The sequence below is a fragment of the Schistocerca piceifrons genome, chromosome 8 (assembly GCF_021461385.2).
Source record: "Schistocerca piceifrons isolate TAMUIC-IGC-003096 chromosome 8, iqSchPice1.1, whole genome shotgun sequence".
NCBI classification, from domain to species: domain Eukaryota; kingdom Metazoa; phylum Arthropoda; class Insecta; order Orthoptera; family Acrididae; genus Schistocerca; species Schistocerca piceifrons.
Window position 1 is genome coordinate 96,423,424 of NC_060145.1, and position 26,813 is coordinate 96,450,236.

General features: G+C 39.8%; 1 protein-coding gene across 1 annotated transcript in view; it reads left to right on the forward strand.

Annotated features, from left to right (window-relative positions):
• LOC124712097 (jmjC domain-containing histone demethylation protein 1) overlaps positions 1 to 26,813 on the forward strand; it is a 126,208-nt gene that overhangs the window by 13,618 nt on the left and 85,777 nt on the right. Inside the window, exons 8-10 of the mRNA XM_047242394.1 lie at positions 7,670 to 7,867; positions 17,952 to 18,227; positions 24,295 to 24,456. Of these exons, the coding sequence (XP_047098350.1) occupies positions 7,670 to 7,867; positions 17,952 to 18,227; positions 24,295 to 24,456 (636 nt within the window). The remainder of the gene's footprint in view (positions 1 to 7,669; positions 7,868 to 17,951; positions 18,228 to 24,294; positions 24,457 to 26,813) is intronic.

A 26,813-nucleotide genomic window follows, 5' to 3' on the forward strand; every position in this document is an offset into this window, starting at 1 on the left:
TGAGATTTTTCAAGTAACTGTTTTCATCCATCTAACTGTTTAAAAATGGAAGCCCGTACTCTTTAATACCATCTTAAGTGATGTTTTCCCCCCTGAGGAACGTTAACTTTCTTTTAAAGAAATTAGCAACTTTGCTATTGGGGGGAGGGGGGGGGGTATCCTTTCCTTCTATAATATCTGTATATGTGCCGATGAATTGCATCAGATTGGAAAGAATCAATATCTATAACAGGACGAGGCAGCTTTTTTTTTTTTCTTTCCAAGAGTACTTTAAAACACCCTGTCATTTTTTTCCCTCCACAGGGGCTTTCTTCCACACAGTTTACTTCAGTATCTTGAAAGTCTTGAAGTACCCCCCCCCCCCCCCCCCCCACCCCCCGCCTTCCTTGTAACTGTTCTTTGACTGAGTCCTACAGTTTGAGGTATGTTCTAAAACTTTATCGGCTAGAATCGACGCATGCCCATGAACAGAAACAAATTGTTTTTCTTGCTCATAAAACTCACGTGTCCTTCGTAGTAATTCCAAAGCCACAGCACAAAGGATTGTTGCTTGGTGAAATACATCGTTTTGCTGACATTGTTTAGTAAACAGAAACTGTAGTCAAGGTGGTAACACAACACGAAGGCAGGCTGTCACGCACTAACATACAATGTTTACATGGAAGCTGGCAACGGGGTAGTATCGACGGCAGAACCGGTTTTTGTTAGGTCCTGTTACTGGTTTAGAAGACGCAGTGCCTCACATTCCTCACTTGTTTTTCAGTTATATTGCCAACTTTATAGCGCTTGGGGAGTGACCTTGAAGTGACATGTTTCAGTGACACTGGTATAGATAAAACAAAAAAAAAACACTTTATAATTGCAATTGTTTGTCAATATATGTAGTGTGTTAGGTAAATTGAACAAATAAGAGATGTGACTGGCAATAGTAAATTTTTTTTGATAAAACAGAACCATTACTGTACAGATGCAGGCTGTCACAAGTGTGTTGTTGTGGATAAAATAAAATTTTGTATCTGGGAGCTGTCAGCCGACCTACTGGTTCCATTAATTACACTTAATTGCAACAAATGTGGAGATTGACTACAGAAAATCTTTTTAGCTCATTTTGAAAATGATGAAATTTGGAAGTTCACTATTGCTTCAGGCATGATGACTTGCACCTTATTTAGTTATCTTAGAAAGATATTCCTTGTTGTTTTTACAGAAACATTTGGTTAAAAATGCCTCTGTCGAATTTCTTTTATCGTTAAAAGCGGCGCTAGTACTGAGAAATCCCAAATTCTATTATGAGACGGAACTTCCTTCAAACATAATGAATATTTTGGAGTTAATCGCACAGTAGAAATTACAAATAAATTAATAGAAGGTGTGGTAAGTTTTGTGCATATATTTACGTCTATGGGTCTGTATGTTAAAGAATCGTCTAGTGCTTTGGACAAGTCAGCTCATCAGAGAAATGTTTTCTTCCACGATTTTTCTTTTGGTGCATGTAAAATGCTTGACTCTCATATTTATTGTCTAGTTTTCATATTTTCAAGACTTTTTTAGAATTGCTTTGACACAGTGTGGAAAGAATATAGTTTCTGGAGAGTTGCGACACGATGGATACAGGTTCACAGCGGGTTGTAGAATTTTAATGTTATTTGTTCCTTCATGTGCATTTTTCTGCGTTACCATTTATGAAACATTTTTCACTGCAAAATATGAAAATGCTCTGCCATTGTTCCATCCCCACACTCCTTGCATTATGAATGACTGGTTTGAAAAGATTAGTTAGTACATATGTATGTGCGTGTTTGGCATTATTGTTATGACTTTCTGCTGCGAATATTCTCATGTCGGATATATCATCGGTCACCCGATCTCGTGTAGTGCTGCTACAGGAATGTAATTACTTGTCAAACTTTTGATTATTGAGAATTTCTGGATGCAACAATACATAAAATACAGGGAAGGCAATGACGTACCTGTAGTGGACTGTGTGTGGGGCATTGAAACATGTAACAGAAAACAGTATTCATACTAAGTTTTGAGCTGTTACACTTTTTCTAGTGAAAGTATACATTCACATTCACACTCCCAAGGCCAGGGCAAAACTGATTATTGATTATCGATTATTGAAAGCTGTTATCTGTGCTGATGGCATTTGGGAGGAGTAAAGAAGGATGCATGAGACAAAAGGTGGGGGGGGGGGTTGGAGAATGGCGTGGGGCAGATCTTTCAACAAGCCACTCAATGGCTACACCATAAGACAAAAGGAGCTGAGATGGTAGAGCGTATAAGGAGACGGGAGAGGAGGGGAGACCGAGGTGGAGATAAGGGAAATGAGTGGAAAGGGGTAAAGAATGCTCGGGGGGGGGGGGGGGGGGGGGAGAAAGGTAGTATACTCTTTGGATGGGAAAGGAGTGGCATGGCGAATGACTGAAGAGATACGGGTAAAGGTAAGATGAGGTAGTGGGAACCTGTTTAGTGGAGATTTAGGCCAAGGGAACTGCAAGAGTGCAGGATATGCTGGAGATAAAATTCGTACCTACATTGTTCAGAGAAACTTACAGAGGAGGAGTATTCAAATGGCCCATGTAGAGGAGCAGCTGTTGAAGTCATTTGTGTTGTGGTCCAGAATGTTTTGCAACTGGATGGTCAAGTTTGCAATTTGCCAGTTTTGATGATGGACATTCATGTGAGTAGACAGTTGGTTACTTACCATGCCCTTGTAGAATGCTGTACGCTAATTGCTGCCTAGCTGATGTCTGAGGGTTATGCTAAAAGCTTTTTATCAGAAATTCAGTTTTTTTTAATTTACTGTATACATGTGACAACTTTTCAAAATACTCTCCATGAGCACCGGTATACGACTTCAAAAATGTCTCAGTCCAAGCTTCTTAAGGGAAGTCACTTGATCAGTGGTATATACTGTGACAGCTTCTTTATTGGATGAAAAATGCTGCCCACGAATTTTTTTCTTTAAGCTTCGAGAAGAGGAAGGAGTCACACGGATCCAGGCCAGGTGAATAGGGTGGGTGCTGGAACACTCTCACTCCTTCCTTCTCCAAGAAAGCCTTAGTTCTGGCAGCCGTGTGTTCTGAGGAATTGTTATGATGCAGAAGAAGGTTCTCACTCTTCAGCTTTGGATGTTGTAGCTCTCATGTGGTGTTGACTTTAGGCAAACATTCAGTCACGTATGCGCGGCATTGACTGTTCAATAGCTCCAACTTCTCTAAACTTTAGTGGGTGGTTCTGCACCTGGAAAGTACTGTTCTCAGACTGCCCCTTCATTTTGGGGTCAAAGTGGTATCATAGTGGTACACCTATATTTCATCACCTATGGTTATAGTGAGAGTCTCTTTGCATTGCTCTAGTCGAATTTTGTTCACTTTCAAAAAGCTCCTGAGTCCTGGAAAATTCTTGAAACTAATTTCCAATGGTGGTCCTAGTAGGAGAAAAGTCATCAAAACACATAACAGAGAAGAATGGCATTCTTTTGCACTTAACTTCCTTTTTGTTGTCATTGCACAAAAACTTCATCATAGATCTACAGTGTAACCCTGCATTAACACTTTTCAAGGGACTTTAAAAAAAATGGTGTAAAATGTGGGAAATAAGGTTTTAATCTGTGAAAGTTAGATATGGGATACTCCCTGCATTTTCGCCCTTTATGTATGATATATGTACATAACAGGCATCAAAAGACTTGTCAGAGACTTTTTTATATTCAGATAAAGGTTTATTATGTAATGAAAACAGCTAATGTAACTGGAACTGATAACTGTCTGGGAAGTAGGAACATTTGACTCAATTTCATATGTCATAATCATTGTTTTTAAAGCCTGCAGCTGTCATTCATTATTTAAAGAATGAAATACTGCACTAGTTATGTATTTTTTCATGCTTAGCATGGCACGTTTCGAGAATTTTTTCTTGTTGTCAAATATATACAGAAGTATTTTATGCGGTGGTTGAATGTGTTATTCTGCATCCCTTGTACTGTAGTTGCCTTTAGAGTTTATTAGGTACTGTGCTTCCTCAGTTACGTGTAAAACCACGCACGTGCAAACTGACACTGATATTGTTTGTTTGTGTAACATCACAAAAAATACATATGTAAATACCGCACTTGACAACAAGAATAAATTCTCGAGACACATTTTGCTCAGCATGAAAAAAATACATAAATTGTGCTGTGTTTAAACTAAAAACTTTTGAGCAGTGTAAAATGAATGACAGTGTCAAGTAGTGCTACAAAACACATGATTTTCAAACCAACAAGGAAGATCAAAGAGTGTCTTAGATCAGAAAAAGGAGAAAAGGGGCCATATGCAATGTCGGGAATATACTGTATACCGTGCATATGCGGAAAAGTTTGTCGGAATGACTGGACGACCAATCAACACCAGGATCAGAACATCAGCGACATTGCAGGTTGGGGCAGGTGGAGAAATCGGCCGTGGCAGAGCACTCACTGAGTGAGACTGACCACGTAATAAAATTCACCGACACAGAAGTTCTGGCTGTGGAGAAGCACTATCACACGCTTGTTTAGAGAAGCTGTAGAAATACAAAAACACGCGAACAGTTTCAACAGGAAAGAGGAAAGCCTTCAGTAAACAGATCCTGGCTTCCCGTACTGCAGCGAACAACCGTCGCAGGTAGCAAGAGGAGAACTGCACTAGAAATGACGGAGGAGAAGCCCTCGGACATTGGTGCACCAGGTACATATAGTCTGCGGCCGCGAGCTTGGCTCCAGTTCACCACTGGCAATGGAGGGTGAAGCTTTGACAATGCCAGCCACTCGTGCTGGCGAAACATCAGTAAAATCATTAGATGAACATCGGCCGAAGAACCCGAGACAGAAGCCAATAGGCAGTTTGTCTACAAGTGGTCACGAAAGCCTTAACAATTTTGTTTTTACATTAAGTATGGTTCGACAAAGGTGTTACAGTGATAACAACAATCAAGAAACTGTGTGTTTGCGCAGTAGAGACAGTTTGGAAATGGCTGTGATTGGTCATGATATATTTATTCGAACAAACTAGTTACTCCCATCAGCCACCACACCAAGCAGAGGGTGGCAGCGGTGAGAGATAAGGCACAAGTTGTTCCAACTTTTACATATTTACTGGTTCAAATTCGTTGAATAGAGTGCCTTGGTGTTATGGAATTTAACCATGTAATATTTGTAAACACCGCTGGACGGCCAACATCATGCCAGCGTATTATTTTCTCCACAAACATTTTTTGTAATGCGTAAATCATGGGAAAATTCTAAATATGTTGAACGCAAAATTGGTGAAAATGAACATTTTATGGGCATAGGAAATTTGATGGGAATTATGATAAATGTCGTAAACGGTGGGAAAACGTTAATTCCGAGAACGTTAAAGTGGCGTTATACTGTATGTTGCACTGTGTCAGAAAGCAGAGCTACAAAGTCAGTGTGAATACAGTTCTCTGTTATGTGTTTCTATTCTCCACACATCAGTCATCTGTAGAGGAGTGATTGCCTTTCCCTTATTTTATGTGTTGACTAAAATAAGATTTCCAATGGCAGTGGACTATATAGAAGAAAAGATAGGCCCTCTTTTCTTCGATGCCGTGGTGCAAAGAAAAGAAAACCAGTGGCACAACAGGACATTAAGTGTAAAGGTCCACCTTTTCTGCATTGGAAACACAATATTCAACCAAGTGAAATTGATAAAATACGTGTCAAACATGGTACAGGTGCCGGGGTCACAGTTAATTGTTAATAGAGGAACACTTCAGGAGTTTTTTCAGTACAACCGAGATTCAGAGTATTCATAAAAACCACCCTATCTTGGCACAAATGAAATGCTCTTTTGATGTACTTTCCACTTAAATCAAATGGCTCCAAGCACTATGGGACTTAACATCTGAGGTCATCAGTCCCCTAGACTTAGAACTACTTAAACCTAACTAACCTGAGCACATCACACACATCCATGCCCGAGGCAGGATTCGAACCTGCCACCATGGCAGCAGCGCGGTTCCGGACTGAAGCGCCTAGAACCGCTCGGCCACAGCGGCCTACTATCCACTTAAGATGCACAAAGTTGTGCAGGTGGCCTGTGACCATGTTGTAGTTAGATCCCATCAACATGCAAATCCATTGTGAATCGAATGGGAATCCATGCGGGGAAAACAACATTCTTTTTGCGAAACACTGAGAAAATTTGGAGAACAGGCATTTGCAGCTGTCTGCAGGACGATTCTACTGCCGCCAATTTACGTTTCACGAAAGGACTACAAAGACGAGCTTAGAGAAATTGGGCTCTTACAGAGGCGTATAGACAGTTGACACCTCACTCCACTTGCAAGTGGGATAGGAAAGGGAATGATATGGTGGTGCATGGTACTCTCCACCATATACCATACGTTGGCTAGTGGAGTATGTATGTAGATGTAAGACTAGCAGAACACTGCTTGTCACATGATTGTACCTGTCATTCTGGAAACTTTTTTTTTTGCGAACCTCAGCGACTTCATGATGTAAGGTGCAATCAAAATGCGGTTCTTGATTGTGCTGTTAATCTTGATGTAGTATAGATTTGTATTTTATCTAGAATGAGTGGAGTGTACGCTCTTTCAAAACTGACAGACTGAAAACATTTTGCTGGTCTAGGAATTGAATGTAGACCATTACCTATTGCTGGCAGTGAGCTATCCGTATACTACTCACCAATGCTGTGATTTTGCTTTTTGAGTCATTCTCCAATAGCGCAATTGGTCAGAACATTTTGTGAAAAATTTGAAGCCCTAATCTGGCCCTCAATTAAAGACTGCGAGGAAGTTCAGTTATACTGTAGTCCAAACTTACCATGTATGTGATATTCAAGGAATGTTAAAATTATTCTGTTCTGCGAGTTGGTATGTGATTAATTTTTCCATAACCTCTGATTTTTTTTTAAAAAAAAGAAGAAGCTATATACAAGATGCATTGGAATTATTGCTAGAAAGCAGCGTGGCTTGATGACTAAATGTCGGTCAACAAAAATCGGATGTGTGGGATTCAGTCTTTGGTGGACCCCATGATTTCTTCTGTTGTTTATCATTTCTTTCATTATTTGCTCTGCTCTTGTGAAACTGAAAAATATGAACTGCTATCTGCTATAACATTAATCAATCCAACTACGAACTTGTCCTCGTATTTTACAACAATGTGTTTTGTTCACCAGGTTACAGTTATTAACTGGATAGAATACAATCAGGAAGTCGAGGAGTATGGCGTTTACTTGAGTGCTGCTATCTGCTGCCTTTTGTATTACATTGTTGAACAGAGTGAACTGATTTGGTAGGCTCCCTACTTGGTAATTGCTGTCTTGTCTCTTGCAAGTTTTTGTGACACATTGATCAGGATGCATCAAGATGTCGTGGCTTCATATCTCAGTGTGATTAAACTAATATAATAATATAATAGTGCTATGATTGCACTAAATATTCATGTCACCTATATCACCAAGAACATTTTTGTATTATTTCCCGCATTGGATATTTGGAATAAATGACTGAAGTAATTAGGCACACTTTAGATGAGAATTTGAAAGAAACTACTGAAGTCTCTCTCTGTTTGTCATTAGCATTATGTCTCCGTAATGTGCGAGGGTTTTGCTGTGGTTGATTGAGAATTTGTGGCAATTTTCCATTTTTTTAGGAGCTCCATGGTCTGAAGGCAATTGTAATGTTCCTGCATTCGTTACCTACGAATAAAAAGAATGTGCCTGAACTGATAAGGGATCCTATTGCATTAATTAAAGATGTGAGGACTCTTGTTGAAAGGCATAGGAATGACAATCCTGAAGCTGCTGTTACTGGAAAGTGCATTCTACAGAGGCCTGATGATAGCTTTAAGGTGAGTAATAATTCTTAATATTATAACTTGTCAACATCATGAATGAAAATTTAGGGCTCACTTTCACTTATGTTCTGGTTCTGTGTGTCATTTTATACTTCTCATGTTTGGGCGTTGGAAACAATTGCATTTAAAATAAATACATTATTGATTTATCTACAGATTAACTTGCGTATGGAGTTAAAATAATATGCACTCAGATTGTAATTCAGTGATTTTCTTTACTTAAACCATTTCACCAGTTAATGACATAAAGGTCTGTAAAAGAGTTTGCTCCAGTGTCCGGTATTTTATTTATAAATGTCCATCTTGATCACCTATACTACACAATTCACTATGGCCAGTTTTTGCATGCTACTGTCATCAGATCTCTTACAAAATAGAAGAAACACTAAAGTGACAAAAATAATTTCAATTGGCCCAGGCCAAAATATACAGAAAATCTAAGAATACATATAACATTGCTGACTGCCATACATACCATTAGTAGTAGTCTGATAAGTATGTCAAAGGCAAACATTCTGTACATGTAGGTATACACCTTACTTTGTAACAGATCTGATGATGGCAATAAACTGAAATTGGCTGTTTGTGAACTGCTTGATGTACGTGAAGAAGATAGACATTTGTGAATGCACCATTTCAGTCAATGAAAATTGTACCATTATAGTAATTGTGCCAAGTGAGTATTGCATAAATAAACAACAGGAATTGTTTCATTGTGGGCTGAAAGATACTTATCAGTGCACACAAGGTTCAAGAGGTTTTGTTTCATCAGCTTGATTTACACTCGACAAGTGTATGTAAATAGCGAATAAAAAAAGTCAGCAGAAAGGTGATTTGGAGAGAGAAGAAAGGCATCAAAACTTGCAGGGCCCTGCAGAATAATTATATGGGTTTGTTTGTGAAATTTATTGTGGTATTTAAGAGTAGCCTGCTGTTTATGTTTTTTGATTTCAAAACCAATCTTTTGAACAATTGGTGGTCATACTCCAAGATCAAATTATGCTGAATGAGAACATTGGAATGTACCTTTAATAAGTAGGTAGGACCATTGTGGTCTGGTTGTAGTCTTCTACGTAAATATAATCTACAGTAATGTCACTGATAACCAAACAGGATGTTTCATAATTAGGCACAGTATTAAATATGAAGAAAAATTCTAACACACTGAGCTGTTTTGAGGATTTTATGAAATGCACTTTAATATGGGTGTTCCACATATCTTTCTTATGGTAGTATATTTTTCCATGTCTGCAGAGAATACTTCTCAAAAACTAAGTTACTCATTTTGTAATACCAATCTTAAAATTAACTATTGCACAGAAAATGTAGTATGATTGAACAAAGTGCACAGAATAGCCATAATTCTAAATTACAAGTCAACAATGTATAAAATTAATTACAGCAATTGTCATGTGTAATGGATAAGCAGGGTGAAAATTTAATATTAGATACAAAGAATACGTAACAAAAGTGAAAACAACCACTCCACATTCAATATGTATCCTAAAGAAGAATGGCACTCTACAGTAGACGTAGCAGTGATCTTTGAGTGCTTCGTCAATTGGGAAAGGGGAGCTATGTGAACATTTGAGTAGATCCACACACATTTGACAAAACGAAGTAATATTTTTAAATGAACAAATCAAACTTAGAAACAAAAAATATGTTGAGTACTTGGGCAAGATCCTTCTTGGTGGATACATAATTCAGAATGAAAGACAAACCTAAATTTTACATAAATCAGAATTAATTTTCCTCAAAGGTAATAAAATTCAACAACAGACTTGACTTACAAATAGATGAATAAAAAGACAGTTGTTTAGATACATCATAAATATGACAAGGCAAAATGCCATTGTGAGCAAATAACATTTAAGACTCCCAAGATGTAAGTAAACAACCAACAAATGTATATTTACTATAAACACAATGTAACTTTACACTTTTGTGGGCTTGAAGGAATCTATGGAAGTCTGATGACTTAAGAGTTGAAACAGAATTTTTCTGTCCATTGGCAACCTTAGCTACTAAGCAATAGAACATACTTTAGTATTGTAAATAGGCACTGTGAATGCAATGTTCATTCCAGTGTGCTGCCTGTGAGATCCAGTATTATGCAAATGTTGCTTGTAAATGAATCCTGCTCAAAGGTAATAGTGAAAAAATAAAATAACATAATAAAGCATGAATTTCAGCTCTGATGGAATACATATATAACAAATATGTTTTACAATGTATTGATGCTGCAGGACAGTATTTAACAAATATTCAATACTCAAAGTTTAAAATATGTGTGGTAACAAGAGTACTGTGTTGATGAGCTTCTTTATTGAAATTATTGTGGAAAGGAAAGTTGCCACTCACCATAGAAGACTGTCAAATGAAGCTTTCGGCCAGTAAGGCTTACGCCATGTGTGCGAATTGCGTTTGTGTGTGTGTGTGTGTGTGTGTGTGTGTGTGTGTGTGTGTGTGTGTTTGTCATCTAATTCTGATGAAGGCATTACTGGCCGATAGCCATGTTTGTGACAGTCATTTTGTTGTTACTATCGGCGACTCAGCATCTCCGCTATACGGTGAGTAGCGACTTTCCTTTGAAAATAGAACTCCTCATTGAAATGTTGTAACAGCCTTGTACATGACAGGAGGCAACCCCACTCAGCAATGATGTCAACAGCACTTCTTGATTTGAATCGCAATCGTGGTAGCAGTGAGTGTCAATTCCATCCTGTGAAGAATAGAAAATTTATATCAATTACCATAAAACGTCACATAGCAAGCATAATTTGTTCCAGAATTTTACTCATAGTGTGAAACACTCGTTAAGCGAAACAATTTATCCTATGTAAATTAATGTAAAGTACGATAATGCATCCCATGCAGAAAAAGTACTAAAAGTTCTATCATATTCATGCCATTTATTGAAAGAAAATTGTACTTAGAGTATTATGTACTCAATTATTCACACTACATAACTAATTATTTTTTACTAGGAAGCTATCTATAGTCACTTGTTTCTGCCGACACTTCAACACTTGCTAAAAATGTTACTGTAGTGCGTGTGGTAGTGTAGTAGTGTACGATGCAATCGATTCCCATGCTTTCAGCACTTCTCTTATTGTGCCAGAAGATTGCTGTTTTGCTGTTACTGCCCTCTCCTCCTCCTCCTGCTCCTCCACCTCCTCCTCCTCCTCCTCCTCCTCCTCCTCTTCCTCTGAACTCTTCTTCACAACTTCCTGGTGTGAAACACACTTAAACTGCTTAAGCTCTTCAGTGGTCATTTCTTGGCTGTGATCTTCCATAAGCTCATTGATATCATTGTTACTAACTTCTAGTCCCATACTCTTTGCCACACACTCTCATTGACTACAGGCTCCACAAGTACTGACTAAAACGCCTCAGTCACATTTGACAGTGCATTCCGACCAAAGCTTCTTCGAAGCAGAAGTGACTGTTCTCTTGGTAATCTCTTCCTACGCTTTTTCGATCATCTTCATGCAGGCGACAATGTTGAAGTGATATTTCCAAAACTCTCTGAGAGTGAGTTCGGTAGCGTGTCATCTCAAACCAGTGCTCGAAGAGTGATGCAGTGTAGAGCTACTTAAAGTTAGAAATAATCTGCTGGTCCATAGGCTGGAGTAACGGAGTGATGCTGGAGACATAAATTGAATCTTGAAATTCTTAAAGAGATTGTCTTGTAGGCCGGGAGAATGGGCGGGAGCATTGTCCGTAAGATGCAAGACATGGCGTGGCAGATTAATCTCGAGCAAATATTTTTTTTACAAAAGCATCAAACACTTCATTGATCCAGTCACAAAAAAGATCGCGTCAAAATAACATTGTGGGACGGTCTTTCATTAGCCTGTGATCAGGAAATGCATTCTCCTCTGCTGTTATAAAATTATGCTTTGGCATCTTTCTCCAGAATAGACCTGTCTCATCAAAATTAAAAACCTGTTGCGACAGATAACCCTCAGAATCTAAGAGTATCTTGAAGTTGCTGATGAAGTTCCTGCTGCCTTTGTGTCTGAGCTGGCTACTGCATTGTGCCTCACAATGCTGTGGATGCCAATTCTTCTCTTAAACTTCTTAAACCACCCACAGCTTCCCTTAAACACTTCTTTGGCCGCTGATCCTGGCGTCGTCTTAACGAGGTCGGTGAAAATCATTCTCGCCTCTCACAAATCATGTTATTAATAGAGGTGCTTTGTAATTGTTTTTCATTTATCCTTATAAAGAGCAACCTTTTGACATCATCCAAGATAATCTTCTTAAATCATTGTCAATCATTATGCGAAACATTAAGTCATCTTTTTACAATTTTTTTTGCTCGTTATGCATGTTAAGTGAGGTTCTAGTGTAAAGTGTCAGTTTCAGTACGGAGATGGTGGAAGGGGCAGTGAGAGGAGTGTGGACGGATCAGTGGAGGAGGAGGAAATGGAGAGAAAGAACATGATGTATACGCCAAGGGACACTCAGGATTTTTAAAATTCCAGGAATTTTCAGTGTTTCAGTTTTCATTTAAATTTTTGTAGTTTTCTGATACTCTTAACTAAGAACTTTACTTTAGCCCTCTTCTGCAGTATAATACAGCAGCAATGAAATATAAACAAGTTAATGATGCCAAAATAAAACTTTAGTGGCAAAGAGCATGTGCCACTTAGAACAACAGAACACTGTGCACACTGACGCATCTGCTGACACCAAAATGTGTCAATTGCTGTAGGACGGAGATAGCAAAGAATTTCTTAAATTATAGAGCATTTGACTTCATTCAAAGTTCAACACTTCAAGGACTAGCCGCTTAGAAAATTTCACACCCTGAAGACCAGCCATTTACTCTCGTATTTAAAATTTTACTGGCACATTTGTGTTTGATATATCTTAATAAGTAACAAACGCTAAAAAATACTAATATTACATGTGAAAGCTTAGCTTTTCGTGTAGCTATACTGTGTGTGTATTAATTTAAACCATTAAGTTTTCCTATGTGTGTGATCGCACTACTTAACAGTGATGTTGCTGTAGGCCGACTACATCACATGTCCTACGCTCTGTATGTCTACTTTCATTGACTGATGAGATGCAGCCAAGCGATATTGTCGACAACTGCCGGTATACTGACAGCAACACACCCTGCCATTTTCAAGGCAAAACTGGAGCAAAAAACACTAGTGCCATCACAAACCAAACCAAAGATGACAGTTGTAGAAGTTATAATTTAAACAAAAACAAATTCTGCATGGTATCCCACTCTCTCACTTTTTGAAAAACAGAGGGACAGACTTTATGCTACCTCACCCGATAATTATTAATTTCACTATTGATAACTTCTGACTTCAGTCGTCTTAGGTTTGTGATGGCACTAGTGTTTTCTCGGGTGTGTGTGTGTATGCTATGTTTAAATTGGCTTGCACAGCACCTACTTGCTGCAGTTTTGCTTTGAAAATGCAGGGTGTGCTCCTGTTGAAATTTCAATGGTTGTTGAAATCACCACCCAGCTGCATTCCCGTAAGTTACTCAAACATTGCATGTGCTGGGAGAAACTAAGGTCTCATCTCAGTTTCAGTGCTTTGGAAGCTACCATGCTGTATTTGGTGGAATTGGTGGTTATAGGTCTGTAATACGAAAATATGCCTTGTAAATGTTGCCACACATCAAAGATCTTTCCGAAAAGCATTGTTTTGTGCTGAGTTTCATTTCCTAAAGTGCTGGGATGTTGTATGCTGGTGAATAAAGCCTTTGCCATTCAAAGGATTGATAAGTTTTACAGCTCCTAGGGAAAGTATATTGTCACGTAAAACAGAAAAATGCACTTCCACCAGTGTATTTTCACCCCATAAAAAGTGTATTTTTAACCAGGTAATCCAGGAAATTTTTGTCCATGTATATCCCCTGAATAAAGGAAAAAGAGGAGAAAAGGTGGGGACAGGAGCACTAGCAATTGTGAGGTTAAAAATAAATAAGCAAAAAATAAAGCATACATTTCTAACAATGAAAGAGTAGTCCAGGAGGGTGTTTGGGATGAGTGGATAAGTTTGAGAGCAAAGTCCTGTCTCTGGAATTCAGAACAACTAGTGTTGATGGGGAGGGGGATTCAAATGGCCACATAGTGTATAAGGCACTCGGTTCTAGTTGAGTCCTACATTAGATGGCAGCTCAGCAGTTTGGTAATGGATACATCAGAAATGGGGAGTTTTCTTATGTCCTTTTATGTATTCTGCCTATTTGGTGGTGGCTATAAATGTGTAACAATAATCTGTTCGTTCTTCTCAATGTACTCTTTCCATCATGTCAGATTTAGAAATAGCACATTGCGTACTAATGTACTGCCTTTTACATCCTACTCTGTCTGTAATTTTTCCTTTATATCTGCACCCCTTCTTCTTATGGTGGAAGGATCACTCTTGTCATTTTTAACCTGCTAACTCCTTTCCCCCTTCCCCAGTCTCCAATTTTTAACTTCCCCTAATCTCTCTCTCTCTCTCTCTCACACACACACATATATATATATATATATATATATATATATATAGCCAAATCAAATCTTTAGAAAGATGATAATCAGCCACAATGGCTGATATTGGCTGGTTTGCAATCGCCAATTCTGCGCTGGTGTGGCCATGCATTCATATTCAAGTGAATGTATGAAATACATACCAGATAGGACAATATGCAAATAAAACAACCACTATTTGTCTATCTGAATAATAAAAAGACGGTTTACGTAGTATTGCTCCTCGAATATGTTTGATGATTTATCCTGTGTAAGTACTTTTTATTCTTGAAACCAGTGTGCTGTGATCTGTTTTAAGTATTTCTTATCAGTAATACTAATTGTTATATCACCTATATAAATATATGATGTAACTTACCAAACGATAGCGTTGGTATGTTGATACAGACACTAACAAACACACACACACAAAAAATTCAAGCTTTCGCAACCTACGGTTGCTTCATCAGGAAAGAGGGAAGGAGAGGGAAAGACGAATGGATGTGGGTTTTAAGGGAGAGGGTAAGGAGTCATTCCAATCCCGGGAGCGGAAAGACTTACCTTAGGGGGGAAAAGGGACAGGTATACACTCTCGCTCGCGTGAACGCGCACGTGCACACACACACACACACACACACACACACACACACACACACACACACACACACACACACACACATCCGCACATATGCAGACACAAGCAGACATATGTAAAGGCAAAGAGTTTGGGCAGAGATGTCAGTCCAGGCGGAAGTACAGAGGCAAAGATGTTGTTGAGTGACAAGTGATGTACGAGAGGCGGCAATTTAAAATTAGCAGAGGTTGAGGTCTGGTGGGTAACGGGAAGAGAGGATATATTGAAGGGCAAGTTCCCATCTCCGGAGTTCTGATAGGTTGGTGTTAGTGGGAAGTATCCAGATAACCCGGACGGTGTAACACTGTGCCAAGATGTGCTGGCCATGCACCAAGGCATGTTTAGCCACAGGGTGATCCTCATTACCAACAAACAACACTTCCTTATACACAAATATTCCGCACGTCTAGGGCCTGGCTGCGATGGAGCACTTACTTTCACGCCGATCACCTGCCACCCTACCTAAAACCTTGTTCCTCATTACCTTAGCCAGCTTCATCCTGACTCACAACTTCTTCACTTTTGAAGGCCAGACATACCAACAATTAAAGGGAACAGCCATGGGTACCAGGATGGCCCCCTCGTACGCCAACCTATTTATGGGTTGCTTAAAGGAAGCCTTCTTGGTTACCCAAGCCTGCCAACCCAAAGTTTGGTACAGATTTATTGATGACATTTTCATGATCTGGACTCACAGTGAAGAAGAACTCCAGAATTTCCTCTCCAACCTCAACTCCTTTGGTTCCATGAGATTCACCTGGTCCTACTCCAAATCCCATGCCACTTTCCTTGATGTTGACCTCCATCTGTCCAATGGCCAGCTTCACACAACCGTCCACATCAAACCCACCAACAAGCAACAGTACCTCCATTATGACAGCTGCCACCCGTTTCATATCGAACGGTCCCTTCCCTACAGCCTAGGTCTTCATGGCAAACGAATCTGCTCCAGTCCTGAATCCCTGAACCATTACACCAACCACCTGAAAACAGCTTTTGCATCCCGCAACTACCCTCCCAACCTGGTACAAAAGCAAATAACCAGAGCCACTTCCTCATCCCTCAAACCCAGAACCTCTCACAGAAGAACCCCAAAAGTGCCCCACTTGTGACAGGATACTTTCCGGGACTGGATCAGACTCTGAATGTGACCCTCCAGCAGGGATACGACTTCCTCGAATCCTGCCCTGAAATGAGATCCATCCTTCATGAAATCCCCCCCACTCCACCAAGAGTGCCTTTCCGCTGTCCACCTAACCTTCGTAACCTCTTGGTTCATCCCTATGAAATCCCCAAATCACCTTACCTACTCTCTGGCTACTACCCTTGTAACTGCCCCCGGTGTAAAACCTGTCCCATGCACCCTCCCACCACCACCTACTCCAGTCCTGTAACTCGGAAGGTGTACACGATCAAAGGCAGAGCCACGTGTGAAAGCACCCACTTGATTTACGAACTGACCTGCCTAAATTGTGAAGATTTCTATGTGGGAATGACCAGCAACAAACTGTCCATTCGCATGAATGGACACAGGCAGACAGAGTTTGTTGGTAATGAGGATCACCCTGTGGCTAAACATGCCTTGGTGCACGGCCAGCACATCTTGGCACAGTGTTACACCGTCCGGGTTATCGGGATACTTCCCACTAGCACCAACCTATCAGAACTCCGGAAATGGGAACTTGCCCTTCAATATATCCTCTCTTCCCGTTTTCCACCAGGCCTCAACATCAGCTAATTTCTAATTGCCACCGCTCATACATCACCTGTCATTCAACAACGTCTTTGCCTCTGTACTTCCGCATGGACTGACATCTCTGCCCAAACTCTTTGCCTTTACATATGTCTGCTTGTGTCTGTATATGTGCAGATGGATATATGTGTGTGTGTGTGTGTGTGTGTGTGTGTGTGTGTGTGTGTGTGTGTGTGTGTGTGTGTGTGTGTGTAAGCGCGCGCGGGTGTATACCTGTCCCTTTTTCCCCCTAAGGTAAGTCTTTCCGCTCCCGGGATTGGAATGACTCCTTACCCTCTCCCTTAAAACCCACATCCTTTCGTCTTTCCCTCTCCTTCCCTCTTTCCTGATGAAGCAACCGTGGGTTGCGAAAGCTTGAATTTTGTGTGTGTGTTTGTTAGTGTTTCTATCAACATACCAACACTTTCGTTTGGTAAGTTACATCATCTTTGTTTTTAGATAAATATTAATTTTGTGATACAAAATTCCTGGCTAGTCTGTACTTTCACGTAAAATATCAATATTGCCAATAGTCACATTTAAAAGTATGTATATGATCCTAGCTTTCATAACTAATAGTTCCTTCCTTGGGGAGGGACCGATGACCGTAGCAGTCTGGTCCCTTTAACCCCAGAAACCAACCTTCCTTGGGGAGGAGTGGGGGATTTATTCAGCAAAGTCAAAAAGAAAAGACTCGTTGCACAGACCTTCATAACCTTCTCCAATTTACCCTTTACCTCTCGCTCCTCCCAGAGGAAGCAACCACTAGTTAACAAAACATTTGTCTAACGACAGCACTGACATTTCTCCTGAAGATAGTTGGCAGCATTTGTGGCTCAGTATTCTGAAAGTATTCATTTGCATTTATAACCTGCAATAATCCTTTATTTACACCATCAAAAGTTTATAAATAGCTGGCAATCATTTGGTTTATTCAGACATATAGATTGAGTAGTTAGGTGATAGTTGTGTTGTTGGAAGACACTCATAGAGTTAGTTGTGGGTAACAGATAAGTTTCTGGAACATAAACAGATGACTTTTTGCCACAAGCATAAAGTATTTGTGAGAGCTATCTTAAAAGAAAGTTACCTAAAAACTACACCTTGGCCACTCATAACTACTTAGCCTGAAGTAACCACATCCCATTTGAAAAGTGCAAGATATTATTCATTACTCTGTAATTTCATTGTTGGAGTAACACAAGAATTTTGTTAACAGGATCGAATACCTGGGAGAATACCACTGGCACGGAACTCTGGTAACCGTGCATCTTTGGGTGGCCCAGGTCCAAAACACAAGCTGGGTCGTGCATCGTGGGGTGGAAAAGGAGCTGCGGGACAGAATAGTGGACCCCGACGAAGGCGAACAAGGTGTAAACGTTGTGAGGCGTGCCAGCGGTCTGATTGTGGAGAATGTACATTTTGTTTGGATATGGTTAAATTTGGTGGACCTGGCAGAGCCAAGCAGACCTGCATCATGAGGCAATGTCTACAGGTGATACATTCATGTGTTTGCACTATAAACTCTTTAAGTATGTTTTTAATGATTTTATTTACTATTTATATGTTACTGGCACTCCCACGTCAGGAACTATTGAGATAATAAAATGCAAAGATGTTGTTTGAAGTTCACTGTACTGTTGATAAGGACTAAATATCTCCAGCCACCTTTTTGCTTCCTGTGTCGGCTTCACATTTTAAGAGCTGCACTAATTGTCCTTAGACCCTCTCTAAATTTGGGCTCAACACATTCCTGAACATTGTTGTTTCAAAGATAAGGGTTACTTTTAAGTTGTTTAGCAGTAATACATTATAATTCCACTTTTGCATTCCTGGAATTAACTTTTTTCACCATTTACAACATATTTTAATCGTATCCTTCAGATTTCCTATGTTAACAATGTTAATTTGCACCTGCTTTTGCATTAACATAATTATATATTTTCTGCCTTTTGTACTTAATGAAACAATGTTCATGGATAAAAAAATTGTGTAAGTGACGTATAATGATACTACCGTGGTTTCGCCCTCCAAGTAGTATTTACAGTCATTGAACATTTAATTTTTAGCAATGGTCACTCTCTTTGAACAATTTGTACTGCTAGTACTTTTGCTCTAAATGCTCTAAATTTTGAGATAACTGTATTAGGTGTAGAATTGCTCGCAGCCATTTATCCACATTCCCACACTGAGTAACAGTTCTGTTATACAGAAGATACAGTTTCAGCATGGAAAAGTTAAAATTGCTAAAATTCCCCTGGGCTATTATGCTGTGGTCTTCTGGGATCTGGTAGAGAACCCAACACTTTATCCCCGTCTGTGGAGGGCACCTTCTTTAAGAAACAGAACATTAGTGTAATATATAAGACCCACAAAGAAGATTCATGACTGTCTGCTCAGCTAGGTACGATGTAGTTGTGGATGAGTGTACAAGTGTATCACAATGTGGAAGGTGGAATAGTGTGTAGAGGAGCACAAAGGCAAGTATTGTTGAGGATAAACTGGTTAATCAACTGTAGTGTAATGCACTTTGCAACCAGGAAGACAAGATTTTATTTGAGAAAATGCAAGTTCTGCCACCCACAATTGGTTCTGCTACAGGTTGTATAGAGAAGTGGTAGAAATTGTTAAGCAAACTGATTACTTTCATCAGTAGGTAGAAAGCTTAAAGTTCAACAATATCTGTCTTACGGTTCAGTAGAATTGCTCAAGTTCTCAGCAGTGGGACAACAAGGATGATGACACCAGTGTCAACAACCACCAATGCTTGCATTCACAAATCGCTTGATGTCCAGCCTCTCCGCACTGTGTTATGCACCTAAACAGTTCAACATTAGTAGTCAGTGGTGAGCCACCATGTGCTCCAGACTGTCCGTGAAGCCATAAATTACTACGCAAATTTCGTAAGTCCATTGGAAAGTGCAAAAGAGAGAAAAGTGTGTTTTAGTGTGTCCATCAATTAAAGGAGAGAAAACATCTGTTTTAATTGGTAACTACACTGACCGACACAAAAACCGCAACATCCAATACATGATATGTAATCATCGTGTAATTATCTATTTACTCAAAATGAAGCACTACAACAATTGTTTGATACAGGACATGTTATTGACATTGCTTTGTGAACAAACAAAAGAAGTTTTGATTATTTATTGTACTAGCCTCAGTTGTTGTTTCCCCCACAACCTGGGAAACACATCACTGAATGTTTTCCCACTTTTGTAGCACTGAAGTGTCCCCCTTAGAATCACACGTGTTTGTAGGATCTTTCTCTGATTGTCATAATAAGCTTTCTGGAGTAAACATGCTGTTAAGCCCGGAACAAGCCGTGAAAGCTGTTGCTTTGGTGGAACATGGTTGCAGCGTGCATTATGTTGCAGAATGTTGACAGCTAGACCTTCACGGTTTCCAGAACCAGGAAACTGGAGGCTTTGCTAGGAGACCAGAAACAGGCCCAAGAAGAGCAAGATCGGAGATAGATGACCACTTCTCACAACTTCAAGTTCTTCGCACCCATCACACCACTGCTATTGAAGCATGAAATCAACTCCACCAAATCCAGGGGTCGATGTTAGTGAGATAACTTCTTCCAGTCTTTTTTGAATGGTTATCGTCAGTCCAGGAGACCTGCTACGGGTCCGGAACTCACCAGAGTGTTGCACAGCTTGACTATGTTTCACAAGGGAACATCTTGGCTGGACAGTACGACATTGGGATCAAGTGTTGTTCACCGATGAGTCACAATTTGGCCTCCGATCACCTGACGGAAGACAGAGGGTCTGGAGAATGCCAGGGAAAAGGTATTTCCCTTGCACATTCTCATCCAGAACACCTTTCCATGGTGGTTCTGTGATTGTGTGGGCAGGAATCAATACAGCTGCAACAACGGATTTGGTCTTCGTGGATCATGGGAGCCTTAATGTACATTGTATGTGGAGGAAATCCTTCTGGAGCGTGTTGGGCCTTTCACTCCATTTATTGGTGATGATTTTACAGTAATACACAACCACATGTTGCGAGAGTTGTGCAAGAGTTCGCAGATGAAATAGGGATTCATGCTGTGGGCTGGCCTGCTCGAAGCCCTTACTTGAATCCTATTGAGCATGTTTGAGACTGGCTGGGGAGAAGAGCCCGTCGAGAGACCCTACAGGACCTACGGAACACCCTGCTGGAAGAATGGGATATGATTAATCAACAGGACACTACCACATTAATCAGGAGCATGCCTGATAGGGTGAATGCCGTCATTGGTGCAACAGGTGGCAATACATACTTAGGAGCTAACAGAGGTCTCAGAGATAGCCTCCAAGATCTGTGAAGTAAAGTGTGAAGTGTATAACATTAAAACAATCATGCATTATCTTTATGAGCTTATTCCAAATTTCTGTGAAGTTTGCATCTCTGGCTTAATTTGCTATTTTTTTTTATAATTGTTGTTCTCTTTTAATTGTTTGACACTCAAGATGGGACCGTACCCAATGTCCCATCATCATATAGTGCATTAGTGTCATAAATGTAAAATAAATTTCAAGTTTTGTTAGAAATTGAAGTGTTGCATTTTTCATGCTGGTCAGTGTATTTTACCTTCTACAGCAGTTCCATTCCGTGTTAACAGAAAGATACACTCATGAAATAGCACTAAGAAACTAAAATAGCCTAACTGAACCTGCGGAGCAGCTAGTTAGAATTGGTTTTTTTCCTACATACAATATCAGTGTTTCATTCAGTGCATGGCAAAAGAAAGATTCCATTCTTGATACGCTGTGAAGCAGGCATTCCAAGTAATCAGTGCACCCAACTCTTTGATGAAGATACACTATGTGATCAAAAGTATCTGGACACTTGGCTGAAAATGACTTAAAAGTTCGTGGCACCCTGCATCGGTAATGCTGGAATTCAATATGGTGTTGGCCCACCCTTAACCTTGATCACAGCTTCCACCCTCGCAGGCATACGTTCAATCGGGTGCTGGAAGGTTTCTTGTGTAATGGCAGCCCATTCTTCACGAAGTGCTGCACTGAGGAGAGGTATCAGTGTCGGTTGGTGAGGCCTGGCATGAAGTCGGCGTTTGCTAAACATCCCAGAGGTGTTCTGTAGGATTCAGGTCAGGACTCTGTCCAGGCCAGTCCATTAGAGGGATGCAATCGCCATCCCTGAATTGCTCTTCAACAGTGGGAAGCAAGAAGGAGCTTACAACATCAATGTAGGCCTGTGCTGTGTTAATGCCATGCAAGACAACAAGGGGTGCAAGCCTCCTCCATGAAAACCACGACCACACCATAACAATACCGTCTCCAAATTTTGCTGTTGGACTTCACATGCTGGCAGATGACGTTCACCGGGCATTCACCATACCCACACCCTGTCATCGGATCGCCATATTGTGTACCGTGATTCGTCACTCCACACGACGTTTTACCACTGTTTAATCGTCCAATGTATATGTTCCTTACACCAAACGATGCGTTGTTTGGCATCTACCGGCATGATGTGCGGCTTATGAGCAGTCAATCGACCATGAAATCCAAATTTTCGCACCTCTTGCCTAACTGTCATAATACTTGCAGTGGTTCCTGATGCAGTTTGGAATTCCTGTGTGATGGCTTGAATAGATGTCTGCCTATTACACATTACGACTCTTCAACTGTCGGTGGTCTCTGTCAGTCAACAGGTGAGGTCGGCCTGTACACTTTCGTGCTGTACATGTCCCTTCACATTTTCATTTCATTGTCACATTGGAAACAGTGGACCCAGGGATGTTTAGGAGTGTGGAAATCTCGCATACAGACGTATGACACAAGTGACACCCAATCACCTGACCATGTTCGAAGTCCGTGAGTTCCAAGAAGTGCCCCATACTGCTCTGATTATGTCTATTGACTGCTGAGGTCACTGATATGGAGTACCTGGCAGTAGGTGGCAGCACAATGCATCCAATATGAAAAATGTATGTTTTGGGGGGTTTCCGGGTATTTTTCATTACATAGTATTGATTTAAGTGTCAGGAAGTCATTTCTGAAAGTATTCGTATGGAGTGTAGCCATGTATGGAAGTGAAACATGGACGATAAATAGTTTGGACAAGAAGAGAATAGAAGCTTTCGAAATGTGGTGCTACAGAAGAATGCTGAAGATTAGATGGGTAGATCACATAACTAATGAGGAAGTATTGAATAGGATTGGGGAGAAGAGAAGTTTGTGGCACAACTTGACCAGAAGAAGGGATCGGTTGGTAGGACATGTTCTGAGGCATCAAGGGATCACCAATTTAGTATTGGAGGACAGCGTGGAGGGTAAAAATCGTAGAGGGAGACCAAGAGATGAATACACTAAGCAGATTCAGAAGGATGTAGGTTGCAGTAGGTACTGGGAGATGAAAAAGCTTGCACAGGATAGAGTAGCATGGAGAGCTGCATCAAACCAGTCTCAGGACTGAAGACCACAACAACAACAACAGTGTATAATAATTTAAGTCAGTCCTATCATAAGACAATAGCTCTAATAAAATATTTCAAGATACATGTATTTAGCAGGTAACTAATATTTACTGGCAATGGCAGGCTAGATTACTGGCCCTACTCTGTTTGTCCACTAAAAACAGTAGAATATTTTTTAGGTTTAGTAAACTGTGTAATTCTCTTCCAGTTGTTCCGAGTGAGGTGGTGGTGTAATCATTAAGAACTGGTCTCGTATTCAGGGGGAGTGATGTTCAAATCCCCATCCCACCATTTGGATTTATGTTTTGTATTGTTTACCTAAGGTGAATTTCAGATTGCGTCCTTTGAAAAGGGCACAGCCAGTTTGCTTACCCATCCTTGTTCAATGTAAGCTTGTGCTGTGGCTCTTATGACCTTGTAAACATAACGTTGAAACCTACAGTCTTCCGTCATTCTTTTCCTCTAATCCATAGACTGAATTAAATTTTGTCAACAGTATTTTTTTTTATGAATGTGCAGTTTTTGTCCAAAAGAATGGACACCGTGCATTCATAGAATTGATAAACCTAGCTGGGCAACGGATCGCCTTTCTTCACGTGCGAATCCTCAGATACATCTGACCTCCTGCAGGAATCTTAAGAGTAGTGAACAGGATTAAGGATTATAGTGGACAAGGACTGCGGATAGATGGCACTCAGTGGGAGTGTGGATTGGCCTTGAGACGTGCCGAGATAGTTCATGCAGCAGCGATAATGCTGTGTCGCGGATGGCGCAGTGGTTACCACACCTGTCTAGTAAGCAGGAGATCCCGAGTTCGAATCGTGGTCCGGCACACACTTTCACTTGTCACCGATTCTGCTTAATGGCCTGTTGCAGCTGACAGCAGTGAGCAGCCTTTAATTTACATATAGTATATTTTATCTTCCTAATTAATAAAGATACAGTGCTACGATAGTTTCTTTCACCTACGTGTTGTGCACATTGATTACAGACATCAGAATAAACAGTTTCCTCTCGTTCAGTATGTCATTCATGTGGGAGTAGATTATGCATAGCTAACACTAAATAGAAATCACATAGAGCATAATGTGTGTGCCTGTTTCATGAGTACTGTTTTCTTCAACAGCCTATGTTGCCCGTTACGGCTGCATGTGTCATGTGTGCACTGGATGGATGGGGCCAAGCACCTGTTCTTCCTATTCCGAAGACAAATCGTGAAGCACCCAGTTCACTCATGGAATGCTGCATCTGCTACGAGATCATTCACCCCGACTGTATAGCAAAGACTGTATGTAACACATTTGTATTTCTTGTAATATTACTTTGAAAGCAATCCTTTTTTTAAGTTTTATCACTTCATATGTATCACATTTAAACCTTACCTTTTCGATGGGCTGTTTTAACATTGGATTCTATGGATTTGACTAATTATACTGCTGTTATTATTTGTAATATCACCTGTATTCTGAAACTGTGTGCACGCGTACATGCACACACACACATTCTTCTCTCTCTCTCTCTCTCTCTCTCTCTCTCTACGAAATATGTTTGCTGAATTCACTTGTGTAGATAATTACTTAAGTAAACCGTTTTACAGTGTGAGACACAAGTTTTTTAGTTGATGGTATTGTAATATTTGTGTTTTCATTTTTAAAAAGATAAGTCGTGGAGTCATAGCCTGATATGATGCTTACTTGTTTGAGAGAAACAATTTTTTTTAATATATATTTTTAGTTTCATGTTTGAAGATCTTTATTGCATAGCAACATTGTGTACATTGACGGCTTATGCTCTCTCTTTTTTTTTCCAAATACAGTATAACCCCACTCTTAAGTTCCTGGAATTAACTTTCTCCACCATTTACGACATTTTTTATCGCTCCCATCAAATTGTCTATTTTCACAATGTTAATTCACACCAGATTTTGTGTTAACATATTTATAATTTTCTCGTGATTTTCACTTAATGAAAAAGAGTTTGTGGAGTAATTGACTTAAAATGATGCTGACATGATGTTGGCCTTTCCATAGTGTTTACAAACATTATATGGTGTTTTCTGACAACAGGACACTGCTCAGCAGACCCGAATTGCTAAAAGTTGGAACAATACACGTTTTATCTCTTGTTGGCATGAATTTCTACCTGAAGTTTTGGCTGATAGGTGTAACTATACTTCATTCATCATAAGAATAAACCTTATGCAAACAAACACAAATGACGTGATTGGTCAGCAGCCATAGCTGTCGTACATTGGTGCTGTTACGCTCTTAGAAGTAGGCCCAGCTTATGTGTTAGATATCTTATTACTATGTCACTGTAAAAGAACCTTTTAAGACATTCTGATGTATTAACAGCCATCAATGTTTTGCTTAATCATACTTGAGTTACGTAATTCTTATTTCAAAAATTGTGTGCAGTCACCGTCTCTGTAAACGCTACTTGTGCTCTGATTGTCTCGCCGTTCTCATATTCTGTGAAAGTGGATGACACTGCTTTCTGTTTCATGGTGAAATGCATGGAGAACACTGTTAATGGCAAGAAACAGGTTTTTCTTAATGTTTTTCATAAGATTATGGAGAAAAATCAGCTTTCATTTTCTTGAGAAACACTATGTACTAAATATAAGAAAAATGTATTTGTTATGTGCACGGTGTAAACAGTAGCGTCTAGGTATGATAATCATGTACCCGAGCGGGTGGCAGTTCGAAACTCGTTGTAGTTAACAAGTATTGTTTCATTTTGAATACATAAATCACTAAAATATGAAATTCATCAAATATATGTTAATTAACTCATATTTAACCATCGTTTTTCAAGAAAAATGCACATTGTCTAGTTTCTAATTACATGTTGTGCACAAAATTCTGGTTGCCATTGCAAATGTACATTCTTAATTACTGATATTTTATAAAAGATTGTTAAAGATTGTTGAAGTTAAGAAAATATAACACAGTTAAATTGTTTGGAGAAAATGGAAAAAACAAATACTATTTATTTGTATATGCTGATTATTTTGTAGAGGAGATGTGGTTTCACACAATCCAGAGTGATACCCATCGTAGAAACGTGGCAAACAATTTTCACAGTGGCGAACACACTGTACAAATGCTGCATATTTACAGTTGTCACTGTAACACTGCAACCTGAATCCAACAGAATTGATCCGGAGCCAAATTAATAAATTTGTTGTGAGAAATAACAAGACATTTAAGCTGCAATGTACTGCAACTAATGCACGAAGATTTGTTTCTACCAAATGATTGCGAAATGCAGAACAGCACGTCATAAAATAGGAGGAGGAAATGTGAATTTTTTGGTGCTTGGGTTTCTGTTGCTGATCACCTCATTATTAACGTAGCAATACTGGAATGTACCATATTCCTCGCAGTCTGATGTGATAGGGAAGGAGTTCAGAGATTACCAGATAGCTGACTGTAACACCTTCAGGTGGCTTCAGTATTTAACTACATGGGAAATCAGTGGTGCACTTTTATGCCACGTGTAGCTGATGCAGAATAATTACCCTTGTTAATTTCGGGAATTTTCATCACTCTTGTTTTTAGTTACAGTACTATGTTAGCTAAGATCGAGTGCATGTTGTCTTTTCTGTCTGGTCATCTAAGAAGCGTATTGCCTGAGTTTTGC